Source organism: Porites lutea, chromosome 4, assembly GCF_958299795.1.
Source record: "Porites lutea chromosome 4, jaPorLute2.1, whole genome shotgun sequence".
NCBI lineage: Eukaryota > Metazoa > Cnidaria > Anthozoa > Scleractinia > Poritidae > Porites > Porites lutea.
This window is the reverse complement of record NC_133204.1, coordinates 38713198-38732322: the sequence shown is the minus strand read 5'-3', so window position 1 is coordinate 38732322 and position 19125 is coordinate 38713198. Positions and strand designations below refer to the sequence as shown.

At 38.6% G+C, this 19125-nt stretch overlaps 1 protein-coding gene across 1 annotated transcript; it reads right to left on the bottom strand.

The window, feature by feature from the left end:
- Positions 1-3127: 3127 nt before the first annotated feature.
- On the bottom strand, positions 3128-10454 carry LOC140933522 (uncharacterized). Its single transcript, XM_073383111.1, has 7 exons — positions 10284-10454; positions 8277-8395; positions 7255-7321; positions 6480-6593; positions 4756-4944; positions 4082-4192; positions 3128-3534 (listed from the first exon to the last, which is right to left on the bottom strand). Exons 1-7 carry the CDS (start codon positions 10452-10454, stop codon positions 3352-3354), a joined length of 954 nt encoding a protein of 317 aa, XP_073239212.1. The 3' UTR covers positions 3128-3351.
- Positions 10455-19125: the final 8671 nt, after the last annotated feature.

Below are 19125 nucleotides of genomic sequence, written 5' to 3'. Positions count from 1 at the left end.
TTTATAGAGAACGTAGAAAAACGACTACGAAAGCCTTTGTACGGGTTGGGAGTTCGGTGTCAAAAAAGTGTGCAAGTCTAGATCTCCGAATGGCGGGTTTCAGCCCGGGTGCAAGTGGCGTTGCAGATCGAATCCACTGGCTTAGTTTTACTGCGGAGACCAGCATATCGGCCATGCATACTATGTATCTGGGTTTGCCGAGGGTTTGATTAGTCCCGTCCCTGGGCCTCATTACTGCCCGCGGCTGATGAGCTTCGTCGGGTCACGTGGTTTGAGCGAGTTTCAGCGAGAGGCATTGATTTTTGTTTTCTTTTCTTAGTTTTATCTCTCATTCTTCCTGCCGTAAGGATCAGTTTCCTGTTTTGTAGTTTGGTTTTCATTGGAGATTCTACTGATCCAGGTCTACTAAAGGTCCGGCTGACCTCACTGGTTTGTTGCTGTGGTTTTTGCCTTTACAAGTGTTTTTGACCGTGAGGGCCTGGAAAAACACCGAACAGGGACTGGGAAAAATCTGGGTGAGGGAGAAGTGTTTAAAAACACAGACAGGTCCGCAATCTAATGGACAGAACAAAAATCATAGTTCGATTCGTGGAATCTTTCCGCGAAAAAAGTTGTGAAGTGAAGTATTTTAAATGTTGGTTTTAAAATTTGCCTTATCTTTCAAGCTTCTTCAGTTTTTGAGTCAAGTTTCGTCAGGATTTTGTTGGTGTGGATTTTTCCTGTTCTGATCTTTTTATTTTACTGGTATTTGAATTTATGCTTAGCTCGTGAATTTACTTTCCGTTTGAATGGAATATTCTTGTTTTGATCTTGCCCCTGTTTTTGCTCTCTAACCAGCGCTTTTAGATTCATTATTGGCTTCTGTCCTCCTGTCAAAGGTAGCCGTGCGACTTCCGATGTACCCATCCTCCTTTGCCTTGTTATTGTGGCTTAAGGTCAGCCAACCCCAGCATGTCCACAGTTTGGTTGGCTATTTGCCGAGTCGCTACAAACTATTTGGCTATAGTAAGATTTTAGTCGCAGTAAAAGTTGGCAGCCATGCCAGGCGAAGTAATTATAAAAGAATTATCCAAAAAAAGGTCACGAAAATGTGAATGAATATAATTCAGGCACTCGGTTCCTCTTCGCCTGTCGAGCGAGTCGCAACTTTTGTAAAATCCATGATACAGAAACAAATACTGAAACAGTATTGCCTCGATCGAGAGGACATCCTGATATTGTACTGAATAATGATATCCAAACAAACTGACAATAATTGAATTAGTTTGGGTGGTCAGTTTAATACAGAAGAGAGAGCACACGGTACAATACATATGATCTTTGCTCAGACCCCGCATGAGTATCTTGCACATGTACATGTTTCATCATTTGCTCATCGCAATACAAAGATTTTACACCGGGGTGTGAGCAAAACAACTTAATTTATTCTATCACATTGCAGGGGCCAATTCACCCTCGGAGACCCAGGGGCAGTCAGTGCGCCTACTGACTGCCCCTCAATCTCGTTCGAGGAGGCCGGGACCTCTGGGCCCCCTGAGGACGAGGGATGACTGCCTCTGGGTCTCCGAGGGTGGAGCTAATATAATCAAGACTTAAAACTACACATGGAATCAGTTTCAAAATAATAATAAAATTAGGCACAATATGGCGTTGGAAAATGACTCACTGCCTCCACATTTCATACTTAATTCCTCCTTTCATATTTAATTTAGCCTTAGGCTGCCATCTCTTTTCTTTTCAATCTAGCAGGCAGCTTTTTTATGAATTGAGTCGATATATTAACATATCATAAGCATGGAATAAAAAATATCAAAAATATATTTACAATCGTTATCATCATCATCATCACATATCCATTAAATTAGACTAGACTCTTGTGGTTTTTGGCTTTAAAACATTTAAAAAGTCAGGTGGGAAAATACTACGGTTTTATGTGTATACTGTAAATACATACCCACTCTTCATCGCGCAGGAAACGCGCTGGCTTTTGCAGTATCTCCTTATACCGACTTTCTGTCATTTTTTACAACTCCTGACTCTCACTTCTACGCCTTTTGTGCGGGGTAAATCGATATAATTTCCTCCGTTTACAAATATAGCATTATACGCCATAACGTCAGAGACGCCTGGGCCAAAACCCTGAGAGGGCAATAATTATAGAAGTTCCCCCTAACTCATTGGTCAAAAGAGACAATTAGCTGGAGTAGGGCGTTTTCGCAATTTATAAAATAATTTCCATGATCGACAGGAGTGTAAATTGTACTCGATTTGTTGAAGAAGAATAACGAGGTTGTTAACAAAACTAAAATATGTACAATATTTGTACATAACAATAAATAAATAAATTGCATCATGGCAAGTAAACTGCAAAATATGCCATTTAACGTTCACAGACAGATTTACACTTTAGAATTAGCGCCCGGTTGTTTTCACGAGCCTTACGCTAAAGCATACATTAACACCAATTAAAAAAAAAAACAGAGCACTTAAAATGGCTCTTGGTATTAATTATCTTAAAATACACGGAAAGCTTTTTCCAAGAAATACCATAATACTTAAGTACTCTTTAAGGTGCAGGTTTGCCCAGGGTCTGGAAGGATATTCTCGGGATCCACAGTGGATAGCGCTATCCAGTGTTTGAACAACTGAGGCCAGGACGTTTGTAAGTACGGTAATATAATAAAATTTGAACAGTGAAAGTTATAAGTTTTAGCCTTACAGTATTTTGATGAGCTTATGCAAATTTCTCTCCTTTGAATGCGGTCAATATTTACTTAGACCCTGTTTACATGGAGTGGGGGACCCCAGTCTAGTGGGGTAAGTTTCTTTTGTTTTGTGTTCCCCAGAGCGTGAAAACAAAAGAAATCAACCCCACTAGACCAGGTTCCCCCACTCCATGTAAACAGGCCCTTAGCTTCTCTTCATACAGGCCCAGCCTCGTTCTCGGGGACAACCTCGTCCCCAGGGCGCTTTTTCCTCCTCCAAAGCCAGGGAATGAAAAGCGCCCTGGGAACGAGGTTGTCTCGGGGACTTTCCCTTAGCGCTGACGATGGGGACGATGAAGGGCGGAATCTTCATTTGGCAAGAGCAGCACGTCCTGAAGATCAATTTTTCAACAATCCGCATATTTGCGTTTGCGATCCGTACATTTCATTTTATTCTCTAAACTTGGCTCGTCTTTTAAAGGGTTCAGTTACATCAAGGTAACCGTTACTGTTCTACGAAAGTAACACACTATTCCTCTTTTTATCACGCCGCCTTCCTTCCGTTCATCAAACGTCCTTATGTTATAAATAGATTACGGTGCACAAGATTTCCATGCCAAAAGTATCAAAACAGACTTTACACTTCCTAGTACGAATACGTTTCCAAGAGCCTTTTCTTTTTCCAATCTCGTGTCGTGATTGGCGGGTATTTATTCGAGCCATCCACACATTCGATAACTTCATTGAGATCTGGATCGGTAAACAATACTAAGGAGCGGCGGGCAACAGAACGTCTTTGCTCAGACTCTGGAATTAACACACGATGGACCTAGAAAACAGTTAGCGTGGAGCGTTACTTTTTTAATTACCCTTCTGTAATATAAGGAACTCCAAAAGCTATTTTGCGCGCTAAATCTGTTTACCTGCACGCGAATTAAAGCACTTCGTATGACGTTTCGGGAAAAAAAATTGCTACACTGTTTAACGAGACTACGTTTACGAAAGTGGGTGTTATGACCTTTAATTGTGGCCATTTAAGAGGGGGGCATAATCCAGGGCGAGGGGAAGAGTCGGGGAGTGATTGACCTCCCTCCCTCCCTCGTTAAACAAATCTATCAGACAGATGATGTCTTGAACCCATTCGTCTTTAGAATTACATGTGAGCATCGCGCTGGCTTATACTCCTGGCCCCGGTTGTCCAAACGTTGGATAGCGCTATCCACCAGATAAATCACTATCCAGCGGATACCGTAATTAATTTTCGTAATACTGATCCGTTGGATAGTGATTTATCCGGTGGATAGCGCTATCCAACGTTTGAACAACCGAGGCCTGATGTTAAATAAAACCAAAGAACATACGAGAGGTTTGCGTACCGAAGACTTAAGTTTGTCTGCCGTCCATCTTTGCATCAAATCTGCGATGTTGACCAGTACTGTTCCTTCAATGGGTGGAGCGGGTACAAATTGACCCTTAACATTCTTTACCTGTGAATCAAAGTCGGCAAGTCAAAGTTTTCAACAAAAGAAACCCACATGGCTGCGGCAAGACAGTTGTGTAAAGAATAGAGAGGAGAAGTCTTTACATCACGTTGCCATGGTAGCGAAATTTCTGGATGACAAAACACCGAAAACGTCACTTAAAAAGTGAATTTGCACTGTTTCAGACTTTATCGATTTTATTCTGTTCCATTTATTTTGTCAAATGTTGGCGAACTTTTCTGGAATTGAATCCGAAAGGATCGTACCTACGTTAAGAAAAAGAAAAAGGTTTTTGTGTTGTGTTCACCTTGTACTCCATAAAGCGGGCGCGTAAAATTAGGAAGTTTCATGTCGCAGGACTTCGTGTAACGACGGCCAAGAAATGTACAAAAAAGCATAATGCACGTGCAAGGTTGTTGTTTTGCTAATATAAACCTATTCTTTTTTGCCGTTCTCGTTGCCGTCGCCGTCATCATTGCTTGAGCTCCCTATTGCTGTGATCCAGAAATTTTGCTACCATGGTAACATGACATCACACTTCTCCTCTCTATTAGACCTCTTTTACTTACCTCTAATCCCCCTATGCTGTCTTGAAAAAGAACCGTAATAGCACCATAATCCGTGTGCTCTCCACACCTTATCTGGTCTGTCTTGACTTGCTTCAACTCTTCAACTTTGGGATAAAAGTTATACCTAAGTTGAGTTGCACCCTCCGACGTACCCATCTTTTTGAAGTAGCGCGTGAATGCATCTGGCTCCTAAAAGATCAATGTCAGCAAAAATAAACAGCAAATTAGAAAAAAAAAAAATACCAGCCTGCGAATGCAGTCGTCATCCTCAAACCTCGCCGCTATTTGCGTTTTGCTGGAACGACGTCAGCGCGCCTCAAAGAGAGAAATTCTATACTGGTGAGGTAAAATCTGTCCAGAATCCGATCAGGAGCTATGATTGTTCCCTAAAGACGAGAAGCGTAGAAAGCCGACTATATTCCCCGGCTACCAAAAAATAAGTTACGAATACAGTAAGCCATAACAATTAAATTTTTACATTGAACCATTACATAGACCTTTCCGGTACACGATGAAACAAAGCTGAGGCTAGTACGCTTTTTCTTACTGTAGGGGAGGACTAATGTTTCAAATGGCTGAACTTCAAGGAACACATGCACAAGGTCCAAAGAAAATAAACAATTACAGACTTCACTTCACAAAGTCACCAAAGTTATACTTCTTAGTTAAAAATGCTTATGAAAAATATCCCATAACTCACATATAAGAACCTAATAAATTTTGCTTAGCTAAACAGGTTCTTATATTTTGGGGTATAAAAATGGGAAATTCTGCCAGTAGGTTCTTAAACCGCTAGGTTCTTACACGCAGGTTTTTACTGCATTTCAACAAGGAAAACCCTACCCTCTGATATACCTGAAGCCTGAAAAAGGTCCCCTTTTTGGTCGCAACCTTGCCTGTATAGGCCATTACATATATGTAGGGAGTATGCCCACGGAAAATAACTGATGTTTGTCAACCTGATAATAACTCTGAAAGCAGACGCAACTTCTTTAGAATGTGTATTAGCTTGTGAAAGCCATGAATAACTGACTGCCTAAAGGGTAGTCAACCTAATCCTCACATCTAAACAACAACATAGAACTTGTAGACTGGTGCATAGAACTTGTAAAAAATGTATATTATGTCAAAGAAACTGTTTTTTCATGTTTGACCCATTCTAGACCAGGAGATACTGCCCCAAATTAATAGTTTTTTGCTTAATCTTTCTCCCAGTTTTCTAAGCTTGCATTTATCAATTTTTACTCTTTTACCTTATTCATGCATGAAAAATAATGGACCCTAAATTTTTAAGGCCTTCCTCTACAGAAAATTACTGATGATGATGACAGTTCAGTTATTCACTTATACTTCCTGCTCCCCCTTCCACAGCATGCAACTTGACAATGGTTCTGACATCTCTGAAGATTGTTTTCAACATTAAAATTCTTGATAACTTTGAAGGGTTCCAAAATTACCATGCAGAACCAAGAAATGGTGATTGCTCTCGATCCATAATGTAAAACGTTCAAAGAAGACAAAGTAACATGTAAAAAGTCCAAAAAATGAAACAATAATAATTTTGAGTCTAATTTGACAGAATGGTACAGCTAGACGTACACTGTATCAAGGCACCCATCATCTTAGTAACAAGAACAGAAATTAAAATAAAACAAACAAGGTTACATGTACTTACTCAAGTTAACTTACTTATTATTTAATTCATTTTTAGGCTATTAACTTACCAATTCCAGGCCTACTGCCATTACAGTAAGAATTCTTAAAGCTAGATCTGAGACAGTTTGGTAGAAAGAAATCACTGTGTTACAAAAGTTTGGCAGCTCATTGTTTGGCCACATCTGTGTGATAATAACAAAATAAATGTTAATTATTAAGCAGCAACAATTAAGTTTGATCACTGTGCAATCACAAGTATTATGAAGAAAAGAAGGAGATGATAAAATAACAATTGATATTTCCCGGGACAAAATCATTGGCCAAAAAAAGGCCTGCCCTTAGAAGGATCAAGTGGTCCCTTTCAGCCTATTTTTCCCTAGGGCAACAAGAAAATTTTAGTCTTTACATAAACATGCTGGGCAGTTTGAGGCAAAGGCTAAAGATAATTTTTGGCCCAGAGTCTGTACCTTGCATTTTTCGTAAAAAACAGGCAGACAGCCTTCACGCATGGAATTGTACATTGTTTCCTTTAGCCCTTGAACTCTTAAGATCTGATTAGTAATTCTCTTTTGTGGCTGCTATACATTTATTTTTATTATGCATTAGTTAAGCGAACTTGGGGTTATATCAATATGGCAACATCTGGCCGATTAATTCGCCTATTCTCATCACCTCTTTGTTGGACAATGTATTGCATATTCTAAGGATAATTTACACATCAATTATTTCTGTGAGTTTAAGGTTCAATTAAAAAGTTGCAAATGAAACAGGTGCAAAAAAAAACGTTACATAACAGAAACTGTAAAATCAGAACAAAAGTAGTGTGTAATTTTTCACACTTACAAATTTTTTATCCAAGCATTCAACATCAAAGGACTCTTTTAAGTCTCCCGGTCTGTCTGGGTTAAGCCTGAAAAGAAAATGACTTAAAGCTTTAACTCCAAATAATTCTCTTTTACTCTGACAGTAAGAGGACAAACTGAGATTCATAATCTCATTAATAATTCATAAAGAAAAAACAAAAGAAATTAATGTTTAATGAGTGTCTTTATATCTGATAAAGACATGACTAAACTTTACGTCCAATTTTTTAAACCAAAATAACACCAAATCTAAATATTAGTGTAAGAATGAGTTGATCTACATCAGAGATTTCGAAGCCATTCAAAAAACTGGCAATCGTCTATTATCAGGCGTAAAAACTCTAGGCTTTGCCTCAAGTTTTTAACCTGACAATCCGGCTTGTTTTTTTTTTTTTAAGTACTGAAAACATTCTAACATGAATTTCTTTCTGAACTACATTCATCTACAAATGTACACGTCTTTGGTTAGTTTTGGAAGTAGACAAATCCTTAGTCAAGATGTTTTCTGTCATAATAATAATATACATGTATCCATCATAGGTGTAGGAATTTCATCAGGATGTTGGATTCTTGTTTCACGAAAAGCAAAAAAATATTCTTGGTAAATTATGTGAAGTTCCCAGGGAGTCTCATGTGGCAATAACTCATGCTATTTCTCCATTTGTTTGTAATACTAACAGTATGGTTAGAGTAAACACATATTGGCATTTATAATAAATAATTGCAATTATTGCTTTTTTGTCCAGATTAAATGCATTTTTAATGAATTATGAGAGGCCATTGGATAATGTCTTTTAGATCTCTTGTGTAAAATTACACCACTGCAAAATATCACAAGCCCTGATATGGGACCTTATATTCTTCTGAATCAAAACTATTTTTGCAATTTTTCTACAGTCAAAAATAGCACTTCAGAAAATTAACCCTTCTGATAAAACTCTCTAGAAAAATTATTGCATTCCTGATGAACATGCAAAAAATTTCATATATATACAAAGTTACCTTTCTCTCTCCACTGCGTCCCAGCCATTTGCTGATGTTACATCTGTTTTAGCATATTTTGCTTTTACTTCAGGACTCAAGTTAAAGAACTGATCAAAGGTTTCAAAAACTGTGTCAACCTGCAAAAAAGAACAAAGAGGTCTTACTAGGCTAGAGGCTGAACAAGAGGGGAGTGATACATATATCCTAAAACTCCTAATTTTCAAAAACTGTTTCACTTACTGATGAGGAAGCGATGTTGACTCTGTTGTTTTTACTACTCAGTATTAGTGCTAGTTTTTGTTCCTGCCTTATTAGTTTAGGGTGGTCTGTACTCATTTTGTCTGTCTTGTGTAAATGTTGCTCTTTCAAGTCCATGTTGCCTGTCAGAATTCTACTCTAACAGGACCTAGATAGAGCACTTAACTCCATCAAATGTAATGTACCACTGTACAAGGCCTATGTGCTAACCACGCAACATCTAGAGTCCAGAGTTGTATGACATAAGTTTAAGAATATAAGATGAATGATAAAGTGCAGGTTAAAACTGTACATTTTTTTTATTAACCATGATAATTGGTTAATATCAAGAGAAAATGACACCCTTTGAAAAAGCAATTTAAACCTCATAGTTTCACTCCATTTGAAAATGCATGTGAAAAGTTTATGGGGATAACTTAAGCCAATTACAAGAAAAAAAGGATGTCTCTGCAGTGATAACCATGAGTTGAGGGGCTCTCACCAGCACGTTTGCAAAATAATAATAAAGTAGTTTACTCTTTTTAATTGTTATAATTTTCTTGTTTTTCATAATACGTCACCAAAATTCAAACTAAGAAACCACCAGTTCTTCTGAGTTTCTTCTTTCATGGGGTATTTCAGCACCTAAAGATCTATACAAATTTTTGGTTTGAAAGGGTTCTTTGTTTTGTGATGGAGAACAATTAAATTTTCAGGCTTTTGCTTGATGCGGTATTTAGCTGGCAGCCTGGAAAGCTATTATATGGGTTAAAAACTCTACCAATTTTTTGAGATTTTGCCATATCTAAACATTCCTTGTCTCTGAATAAATATAACTTTAATAGTTATGAGTTCCTCAAAGTGATGTTTTTGCACTTTTACATCCCCCAAGAAAACTCAGAGACTTATGTTTCTATTGGTTTCCGGCAGCCATATTTGCGCCCCTCAAACAGACACTAACATGGCAACTCCAAACAAAGATTTATAAATTTGGGTAAAATGCTTCTTCGAATATCTTGCGTATGAAATATCACACAGACCTGGTTCTTGGCAAGGCTTTTTGAATTTAACTTCTTTCATTTCCCAGTTTCTGGACTTTCTGTATTGAATGGTTTGCATTTTTATTTTAGATGGCATGACAATGAAACAGAGAACAATAATTTAGGAAACCACGTGAGGTGGCTATTGTGGGTACAAGCTCCCATAAACAATTTTTGGAAAAAGACCTCCAAATTCGAGAAATATGACCGCCAGTACAATATTAAGTAATAATGCCATTATGTTGTCATGACAACTCCTATAACTATGGGCATGATCCATTCAACCAAACATCAGACCGGTCTGACTGGGAAAGGTGGTCCACCTCAAAAGGTGGACCAGTTTTTTCGAAACTTTTCCGGTTGGACCGAACCGATCCACTGAGTTTTGGACCCAAATTTCCGGAAATTTTGGTTGAATGGATTGCGCCCTACGATGCTGATCATAACAGAATTTTCATTTTCATCTAATACAGCTGTGGTGACTGTAAATGGAAAGTAGTTAATGCTGAAACTTGGGAGGTTAATTACTGCTCCTAATTAAAAACTTCACGTTGCGCAATTAAGCTTGTAAAGACTGATATAAAAATTAGAAAGCTGCCTCTGTAGCCATTAAGCAGGGATTGGAGGTTTAACCCTCGAAGATAAGTGTACAACACATTTATTTTACACAACACTGTTAGAAAAGTCGCGTATTTTCTAAAAAGGGCCCTAAAGTTCGAATTAATTTCGAATTTTGCTCTGTACTCACCGTCTCTTTTGAAATCCCATGATTTTTGAGATAAACAAATCCAGTTGTGCTAAAAGCTCTGTAAACTTCATTGGCTACTATCCTGATAGCCTGGCCGTTTTCCGACAGAGGATCTTTGTTATCTAGGCTCATTGCACTGAAGTCTATAACAGGAATATCTGTGGCCGCCATTTTGTCTTTACTAGATGGACGAGAGGAATCTGGAACGAATAATTGAAGAATGGCTAGTTTCTAGGCCCCCTCGAGTAAGTAAGTAAGTAAGATTGTAATATCGAGATGCAAAACAGGCGACGTTTAATACCTTTCAAACGATTTGTTATTTTTGCATTGCTTTATTAGTGAATTATTACGTTGAAATTAATGGGTCCGAAGCTAGTATTGAGTGTGCGAATGCGTGTGGAGTAAACAGTTTCAGGTCCGTCGGGAGAGGAGTTTTGAGAAGAACAAATTCCCGGGGGGGGGGGGGGGTACTGCCATATAAGGGCGATATAGGTATGTGCCGCTGTGAAGGGTATGGTTTTCAAGCGGTTTACTCTAGGATAGGGTATATAAATCAGAGCGTTTGGGTCTAGAATAGGGTATCATTTTTTAGGAAACTGATCAGTTGGTGGAAGATTTTATCTAGACTAGGTACACAGCTACTCTAGGATAGGGGGATTTGGGGAGTTTACTCTAGTATAGGGTAGCAAAATTCAGCTGAAGTAGCTCTGGTATAGGTTAAGGGTTCCAGGGTCCCAGCGGCACATCCCCACCCAGAAATTCCTAAAGTACCCCCCCGGGAATAAATTCTTAAAGAAATTGATCCCATGCTATGGTCATCCTATTACCATACCGAAAAGAATGAAATGAAATCAACTAGGCTGACAGAAACATGCATTTATAAGGAGGGATATTTGAATCCATATGAGATCGTATGAAACTCCTGTTCGTTTCTGAATTGCGTGACCTTTCTCTTTTCTGTTTTTTGGCACGTGTCATTCTTTTGCCCAATAAGAACATACCATGCATGCATATGATTATCAGGAACACGCAAACGTTTGCTTTTGCTTGTTGTTTTCTAACGTTGTTTTGTGTATCAAGATCGATAGAAAGGTAGGTCAAGAATATCTGCATAGTTCAACCTATTAACCTAAACCTTTTTTTTTTTTTTTTTTTTGTTTTCTGTGTTTTGTTTTTTTTCCGCGACCTATCAGAAGCCCTTGTAATACCATCATATACAATACTATCAAACTCCTAAAACGCATTGCTCTATACTTGGAGTATTGCATGTCTAGAAGCAATAGGGATTTAGATGTATACTTTTATACAAAAAATCTTGTCTATTCTCGGTAAAACTTGCTTCTTGGCGGATCAATTTTGATATGTACAAACTAATCGATGACAATTTTTACCGATTGTGGCGGCGAGGTCCACCGATCGCAAAAGTTTTGAGCTCCCATGTAAAAGATAAATCTGAACAGTTTAGGTAACTGTACCGTATATAGTCCGTGCTTTTTAAAATAGTCAATAGATCTAAGGCCTAGCCAGGACAAGGATCAAATCTAATGAGTAGAAGGACTACAGAACTGTACACATGGAAACCTTTCCATATCGGAGTTTAGATTATTGTTTCGTGATATATCATCCTCGATCCAGGTACATCAACGAGTACCTATTGCATAATTTTTGACAATTCGTCGCATATAATGTGAAGTTCGTAACCACCTTAGTCTCATGTGTCTGTCGACATCTGAATCATAGGTCAAGTTTAACGGTTAGTTCAACGGTTTTCACCGACGAAGGGTTATACACACGAAACCGCTGTTTTTGCAACCCATGACACTCTGATATTTCTGCATTATCATGGTTTCGCAGCAGACTAATTCAGGTCGCGTTCGTGACGAGCCTGGTTCACCTGTGCCCGAAGCCAGCCTCATTTGAGATTTTTGGGTGTATTTATGTCACCGCATTTGCCTCGATCCAACTCAGGTATGGACGGGTGATACTGATCAGAGCATAAGAAAGAGTGCTTAGTGTGTCACGGAAATCTTTGCAATATCGCCCTGACTTGAAAGTCACAACCGATACCTTAATTTCCGGCAGATTCAGTTTGCTTCAGTTGACGTCAACACTCTTTACTTTATACAAAAGGCAAAAGATAAATTGCACAGAAGCAAATACAAACTGTATTAAAAGTATATGTTCTATGATATGGCGCTTTTTTAGGGGCAAAATTAAGTGCTACATTTTACATGGCGAATTAAAATAACCCATACATTTTACATGGCGAATTAAAATAACGCACGCATTTTACATGGCGAATTAAGTAACGCATGCATTTTACATGGCGAATTAAAATAACGCATGTATTTTACATGGCGAATTAAGTAACGCATACATTTTACATGGGGAATTAAGTAACGCATGCATTTTACATGGCGAATTAAGTAACACATGCATTTTACATGGCGAATTAAGTATTAAACGCATTCATTTTACATGGCGAAATATGAAGGCTTGATACATCTGCACGACGTATGAAAGCTTGACAGTAGCCGACATTTTACTTGGTTATGAAATAAAAGTTACCTTAAATATTATTAGTATCACATTTTAAATACACAAGAGTCGTATTTATCTTGAATTGATGGCGAAGAATCCGATGAACTATCGTTTTTGAATCGGAGAAATACGGTATTTATTCGAATAAGCGCCCAACCTCGAATTAGCGCCCACCTCGAATAAGCGCCCATCCTAAAGGCCGAAAAAGTTCATAAGCGCCCACCCCCTCCTCCTCTCAATCAAACTCAAGTAAGCCGGTTCACCCCACCCACCCACTTGAGTGAATAAATTCTAATAAGAGACTTCTCCGAGGACGGAGTTTTCTTCAGAGTATTTTACAGAAACCTTGCTTTGTTACTTCTTCGCGTTTTGTTATTAGCATTTGTTGCAAAATAAGCATTCTTCACTTGCTTAAAATGGTGAAAATTTAATAAGCGCCCAGCCTCGGAATAAGCGCCCACCCTCAAGGTCCAAAAATTTAATAAGCGCCCAGGGCGGTTAATTGAATAAATACGGTACTACTGTTTGATGGGGGTGTCTAGGAAACTCAGGCCTGGAAAACTCAGACCTCGGACCCCAAAACTCATCTCCCCGCCCCCTCACCCCTCGTGCTGAGCGTCCGTCAGAAGTAGAAAGTAGAAAGTAGAGAGCTTATTCTCGGCTTGCACGCAATGAAAAATAAAAATGCAAACCATTCAATACAGAAGGACTAGAATCTGGGAAATGAAAAAAGATAAATATACAAAAACCCTTGCCAAGAATCAGGTCTGTGAAATATTTCAAATGCGAGATATTGGGAAAAACGGTTTACCTAGATTTATAAAGCTTTGTATGGAAACGCCATGTTGGTGTCCCTTTCCGGAACACCAATATGGCCGCCGGATACTAACAGAAACATCTGTTTTCGAGTTTTCCTACTAATGCGTGAATTCTTCGCTTGAGGAACTCACAAAGATTACAGTAACATTTATTCTGAGACAAGGAATGTTTAGATTGCAATATCTCCCAAAATCGGTAATGTTTTTAACCCACATAAGAGCTTTCCCGGCCGCCAGCTAAATGCCGCGTCACGCAAAAGCCTGGAAATTCAAGCGTCCTCTCTCGCAAAACGAAGAACCCTTTCGAACCAAAAATTTGTTTATGTAAAGGTGTTTAGATACTGTAATACCTCGTGAAAGTAGAAACTCAGAAGAATCGATAGTTTCCTAGTTTGATTTTTGGTGACGTCACGTGCAACCCAAGAATAAGCACTAGACATTGTTGAGGTTAAGAACGCCGACCGGAAGTCACTCGCGCTAGTGTGAATATACTGCGCACGTGTTTACGTCCGAGAGGTCAGGTCGCCGACGCCAGAACGCCACTTTTGAAGTTCAAGATAGTTCGCGAGATTCCAGTACTCGAAAGTTCGCATTTGGGGCCCCGTTTTAACTTATGAAAATCAACACAGGCACCAATAAGAACCAAGCACAGAGTAGAAAGTTCAACATTTCGCACCTAACAAGGAACGTATCCACTCTAGTTTTTAGAGGGACTGTACGGATACTCTGTGCGCACTTATTTACAAGAGTCTTCGAACTCTTCCAGAAAAGGAAGTGCTTAAATTTTCAAGAAATGCTTTCCAAAAAAACACACCTCTAGCTTGAAGCAGAAGAGGATCGAAATACACACTCCGTAATTGGTTACGTTCAGTAGCGAATAGGAAAACAAGAATTTCGATCCGCCACCGGGGTATTTATGTTCAAGTTCAAAGCTCAATAGATTACTCTCACCCTTACCCTTGGTGTTACCCTTACCCTTGTTTTAGCAACGCCGCAATAGACAGAACGGCTGCACCATTCTCGTCACGACAAAGTACAACTAAATTTGTTCTTGTAAAGGAAACTAAGCACAAAGCCAACCCGGCAACTGATGAGGTTCGTGTGGAGAACCGAAACCATGGTCTTGCCTGATCACAAAGCGGCAATAAAAAAACAGTTTAAAGACTGTTAAGCTTTATTCAAAAGCTATTACCAAGGGAGGAACTACACGCTCCAGTCAAAAGACTCACACTATCTTTAGAAAAACACTAAGCTGGAGTTTATTGAGTCACAATTCAATTCTCCATAGTAAGTTGATGTAGCTTCAGTTTAAGCTGCACTTCATTCTTATGATTTTGGATCTGTAAATCACTATCCGTGATAATTTAACATTCTGCAAAGAAAACTAACGAGCTAGGCCCAGCGTGATACAGCATTGCAGAAAAACATTACACTCACGGACTAAAGAAAATCGCTTAGTTATTCAGATCCAGAAGGCACTTTGGAGAAAATTGGAACCCTTATTCAGCCGCAATAAAAAAGCTTTACGCTTCAAAAGGAGGTCAAACAAAATGCGCTTGCATCAGAGGGCAAATCCTGCCGACCAGAAACAATAACTACAGTAAATCGATATGTATGTCATGACCTCTCAGTGTGAAACATGCGGCTTAAATCACATTTACTCGGTGAAAATGTAGAACCGTCCAGTGCATAATCTACCCAGCAGAGAGAAAAAAAACCTTTATTGGAATAAGCAGAATTTTAGCATGAGGTAAAAGTCGTGTAGGCCTACCAAGTAAAATGTCGGCTACTGTCAAGCTTTCATACGTCGTGCAGATGTATCAAGCCTTCATATTTCGCCATGTAAAATGAATGCGTTTAATACTTAATTCGCCATGTAAAATGCATGTGTTACTTAATTCGCCATGTAAAATGCATGCGTTACTTAATTCCCCATGTAAAATGTATGCGTTACTTAATTCGCCATGTAAAATACATGCGTTATTTTAATTCGCCATGTAAAATGCATGCGTTACTTAAGTGTCATTGTCTGAGAAAGTGTTCCAGGGGCCAAAAGTTGTGGTCAACCGATTTGGCTGAAACTTGGCACAGAAGTTGGGTGTGATGAGATATTTCAAAAGCCACTTTGGCTCACTTCTCTGACTTTTAGTTTTGGAGTTACAGGGGGGGTCTCATTTTCTGCCCTTTGAGCAACAAAAATCCAGCCTTCCAGGGAGCATTTTGAAAGTGTGATTAGACCCCACTGGTAAATTGTGCTGCCAAATGAATTTGACCATGAACTCTACTATAATAGATCTTTCAGTTCATGCATGTAACTTTGCCCTCAAGGTATTGTACAGAGAGGAGCCTGGGGCTAGAGTTTGGTCAAAATTGATGTTAAAATTACAACCCAAAATAGCCATTTTTCAGAATTTCACTATATTCACCTGCCTTCTTGCATAACTTCCATACCTATTCCACTGTTTACTTTAGTCACCCAATTATCAAAATCAGTTGAGAAAAATTTGGCTTATTATGGTTTATTGAATTTTTGGAACAAACACTTCATGTTCCTCTAAGGCGATGCAAAATGGAATTTTGAGCATAATTCAGATCATAAACAAACCAAATTTTTGACAAGAAGCCCTTATTCTGTATTTGGTAAGTGAAAATGAATTGTCAAAGCCAAATCAGTTTCATTGTTTAGAAATACACCGATTCTTACCTTTAAATTGGTGTAAAACGGGCCTCTGATTAGCACAAAAAACACATGATTTAGCAAAACAAAGGTGATTTTATTCTTTGAAAACCTAGCAACCACCATGGGAACACATATGATGATGTTCTGACGTAGATATAACGATCTTTTTACAAGATGGCTAAATTTTTCTTTGATTCATATTCAGTTTCACCACAGGTGGCCCAAGCATAATATGGGCCACCTGTGGCATAATATAAGAGTGTGTATTGGAAAAATAGAGTTTGAAACTTAGATGAAATAAATGAAGTAAAAGTGATAAAAGTTATCAATAAAGTGTAAATATTGTTACCTGGAGTTGTTGTCTTTGTTTTTACTAAGTTTCAGCTCGATTTGAGAACTTTTACATCATCTGACCTGACATTTATTTCATCTAAGTTTCAAACTCTATTTTTCCCATACAAACTCTCATATTACTCCACAGGTGGCCCATATTACGCTTGGGCCACCTGTGGTTTCACGTCATATTTCTAAGCATTACTCCAAGTCTCCATACTTTGCCAGGCCCATTCTTTTTATATTTTTACCAGATAAATTTAGCTTATCAAAAGGTTTGCTAACATATATTCTTCCTCTGACCTTGTAGTACCCTGAATAGTTGTTGTAAATACCCATCAGCAAAGGAGTATGACCATACATACATAGATTATACAAACATATACGAGCTTCAGTGTGCGGTATCGAGGTGAACTGTCATTTTCCGAGTCCTATAGAGATAAACAAAAAAAAATGAAACCATCCATCCACAGTTAGGAGAGCTGGATAACAAAAAGCTTGTTTTGCTTTTATAAAGAAAACAACCCAAACAAATCCTTGCATTGAGATGATGCAATTGTTATTACATCAAGTTAGCTGGCCTGCAATTTTGGAGAGTGGGGACTGGACGGAGTTCCTGTCCAATCCTTCTTCTTTTCGTGGGAATTTGTGGTGTTTTTCGTCAGGGCCGAGTTGTTCAAAGCAGGGTTAAGATAACCCAGGATTAGTGCGAGATTTGAATTCAGATTTGAAAGCTTAAAAAGCATTTCAGTTTTAATTCTTTTTGTCTACGAGTTGATGATTGGAAGCTCTAAAAATAGCAGAGAAAATTATTCGAGAAAATGCTTCTAAACACAAGAAAAACAAACACAGGTTTAATTTAACCCCGGGTTAAGGGCTAATCGGCCTTCGAACGACTGGGTCCTGGTGTGTACGAAATTCTAGAAAGCGATCTGTTTCAGTGTAATTTTTTGATGGCACTTTATTCCTTTGGAGGGGTAAATGACCAGTGCAGTGTCACATCGTGGGCTGTGCAAGAAACAGGAATGCTGCCTTTGTTGTCTTGCGATAGCGGCATGACTGCATGGTTAAAGCACAAGTAGAAGGGTTCAAGTACGTCCGGGGAAGAAGAGGAAGACCTGGTGATGCCAAAGCTACAGGTGATTCAAAAGATCAGTTAGGGATCATACACGCGCACAAATGGCTCTTATGGAGGTTTACGGAACTCTTTTGCTTGAAGAAAGACGATGATATATAATTTACGATATTGTCGTCTCAGATTGTTTGTTTATTGTTGATTGATTCCCGTGTTAATTTCCTGGGTCCTCAGGGACTTGTCAGAAATTAGCAGGAGGGGATGGGGGGGGAGGGGGTGGAAACAAAGGGAGGGTCACAACTTTTTAAGACTCAGAAAAGGGGGGGGGGTCATGAAAAATGGGCTGTTAAAAGGGGGAGGGTCATGCAAATGTATGCCCGTGATCATATAGAGGTTCACCCACAGAAGAAAAACGAAGTTCTTTATTTGGTAAAAAAAAAACTTGGGAGAAACAGGAGAGTCGAGTGATCAGCTGTCAGAATCAGAGTCGGACTCTTAATGCTGTCATCTAAAATGTATGTATATAGCATTACAAAGAACAGATTAGAAATATATTTTGAGTTTTCACAATACTGACTCACCCTAGTGTATTGTAAGAACTAGATTTTATCATTTATACAAGAGGGGGAGTGTCATAATATTTTAGGTCAAGCTCAAGGGGAGGGTTAGCAAATTTCATTCCCATCGCAAGGATGGGTCACCTCATTCCCGAACCCAAATTTAAAATTCCCACCTCCCCTCCCTTTTCGTCGAAGATCTTTGAAAACATGCCGCATCTAAGTTTTTCGATGAAATTGACATTTTCAGCGAGAAAATGTCATTAAAACGCCCTCGTAAAATCGACCGAATTAGTTGATATTATTGGATTTGCTTAGAATAAAGCATAGACAATGAACACACATATGTCGTACTTGAATGGGAACTGACTCTGAATTGTTCTGGAAGAGCACGGAAGATTCGTGTATATTTGTAGAAAAAAATTGTTTCATTATTTAATTAAAAAATTATTTAAAATAATGTTAACTATTGAATTAAAAATTTAATGAAAAACTATAGAAAAATAAGAACGTTTTTTCAACGTTTTTGCTTGTGAAATGTTGCCAAAATTCGGTTGACTGTTCAAACTGCTATTCAGTATTCTCCTATATATACTGCTATTCAAGTTCTAGTATTTTACAATTTTTTCTAATATTCTTGAGATTTTCAAAAATTCTTTTTGGTGTGTAAGATTCCCAAAACAATTCCTGCGGAATTATGTAGCTAGGCCTATTTTAAGTTCACTTGTCTTCGACGAAACAGGCAAATAAAGGAGACCAGTGGAGTTTCAATGCAAGCCGGCTCGAAATTGCGCATTGCCAAACTTAGCATTGCTTTATAAGCGTGTCCACGTGACAA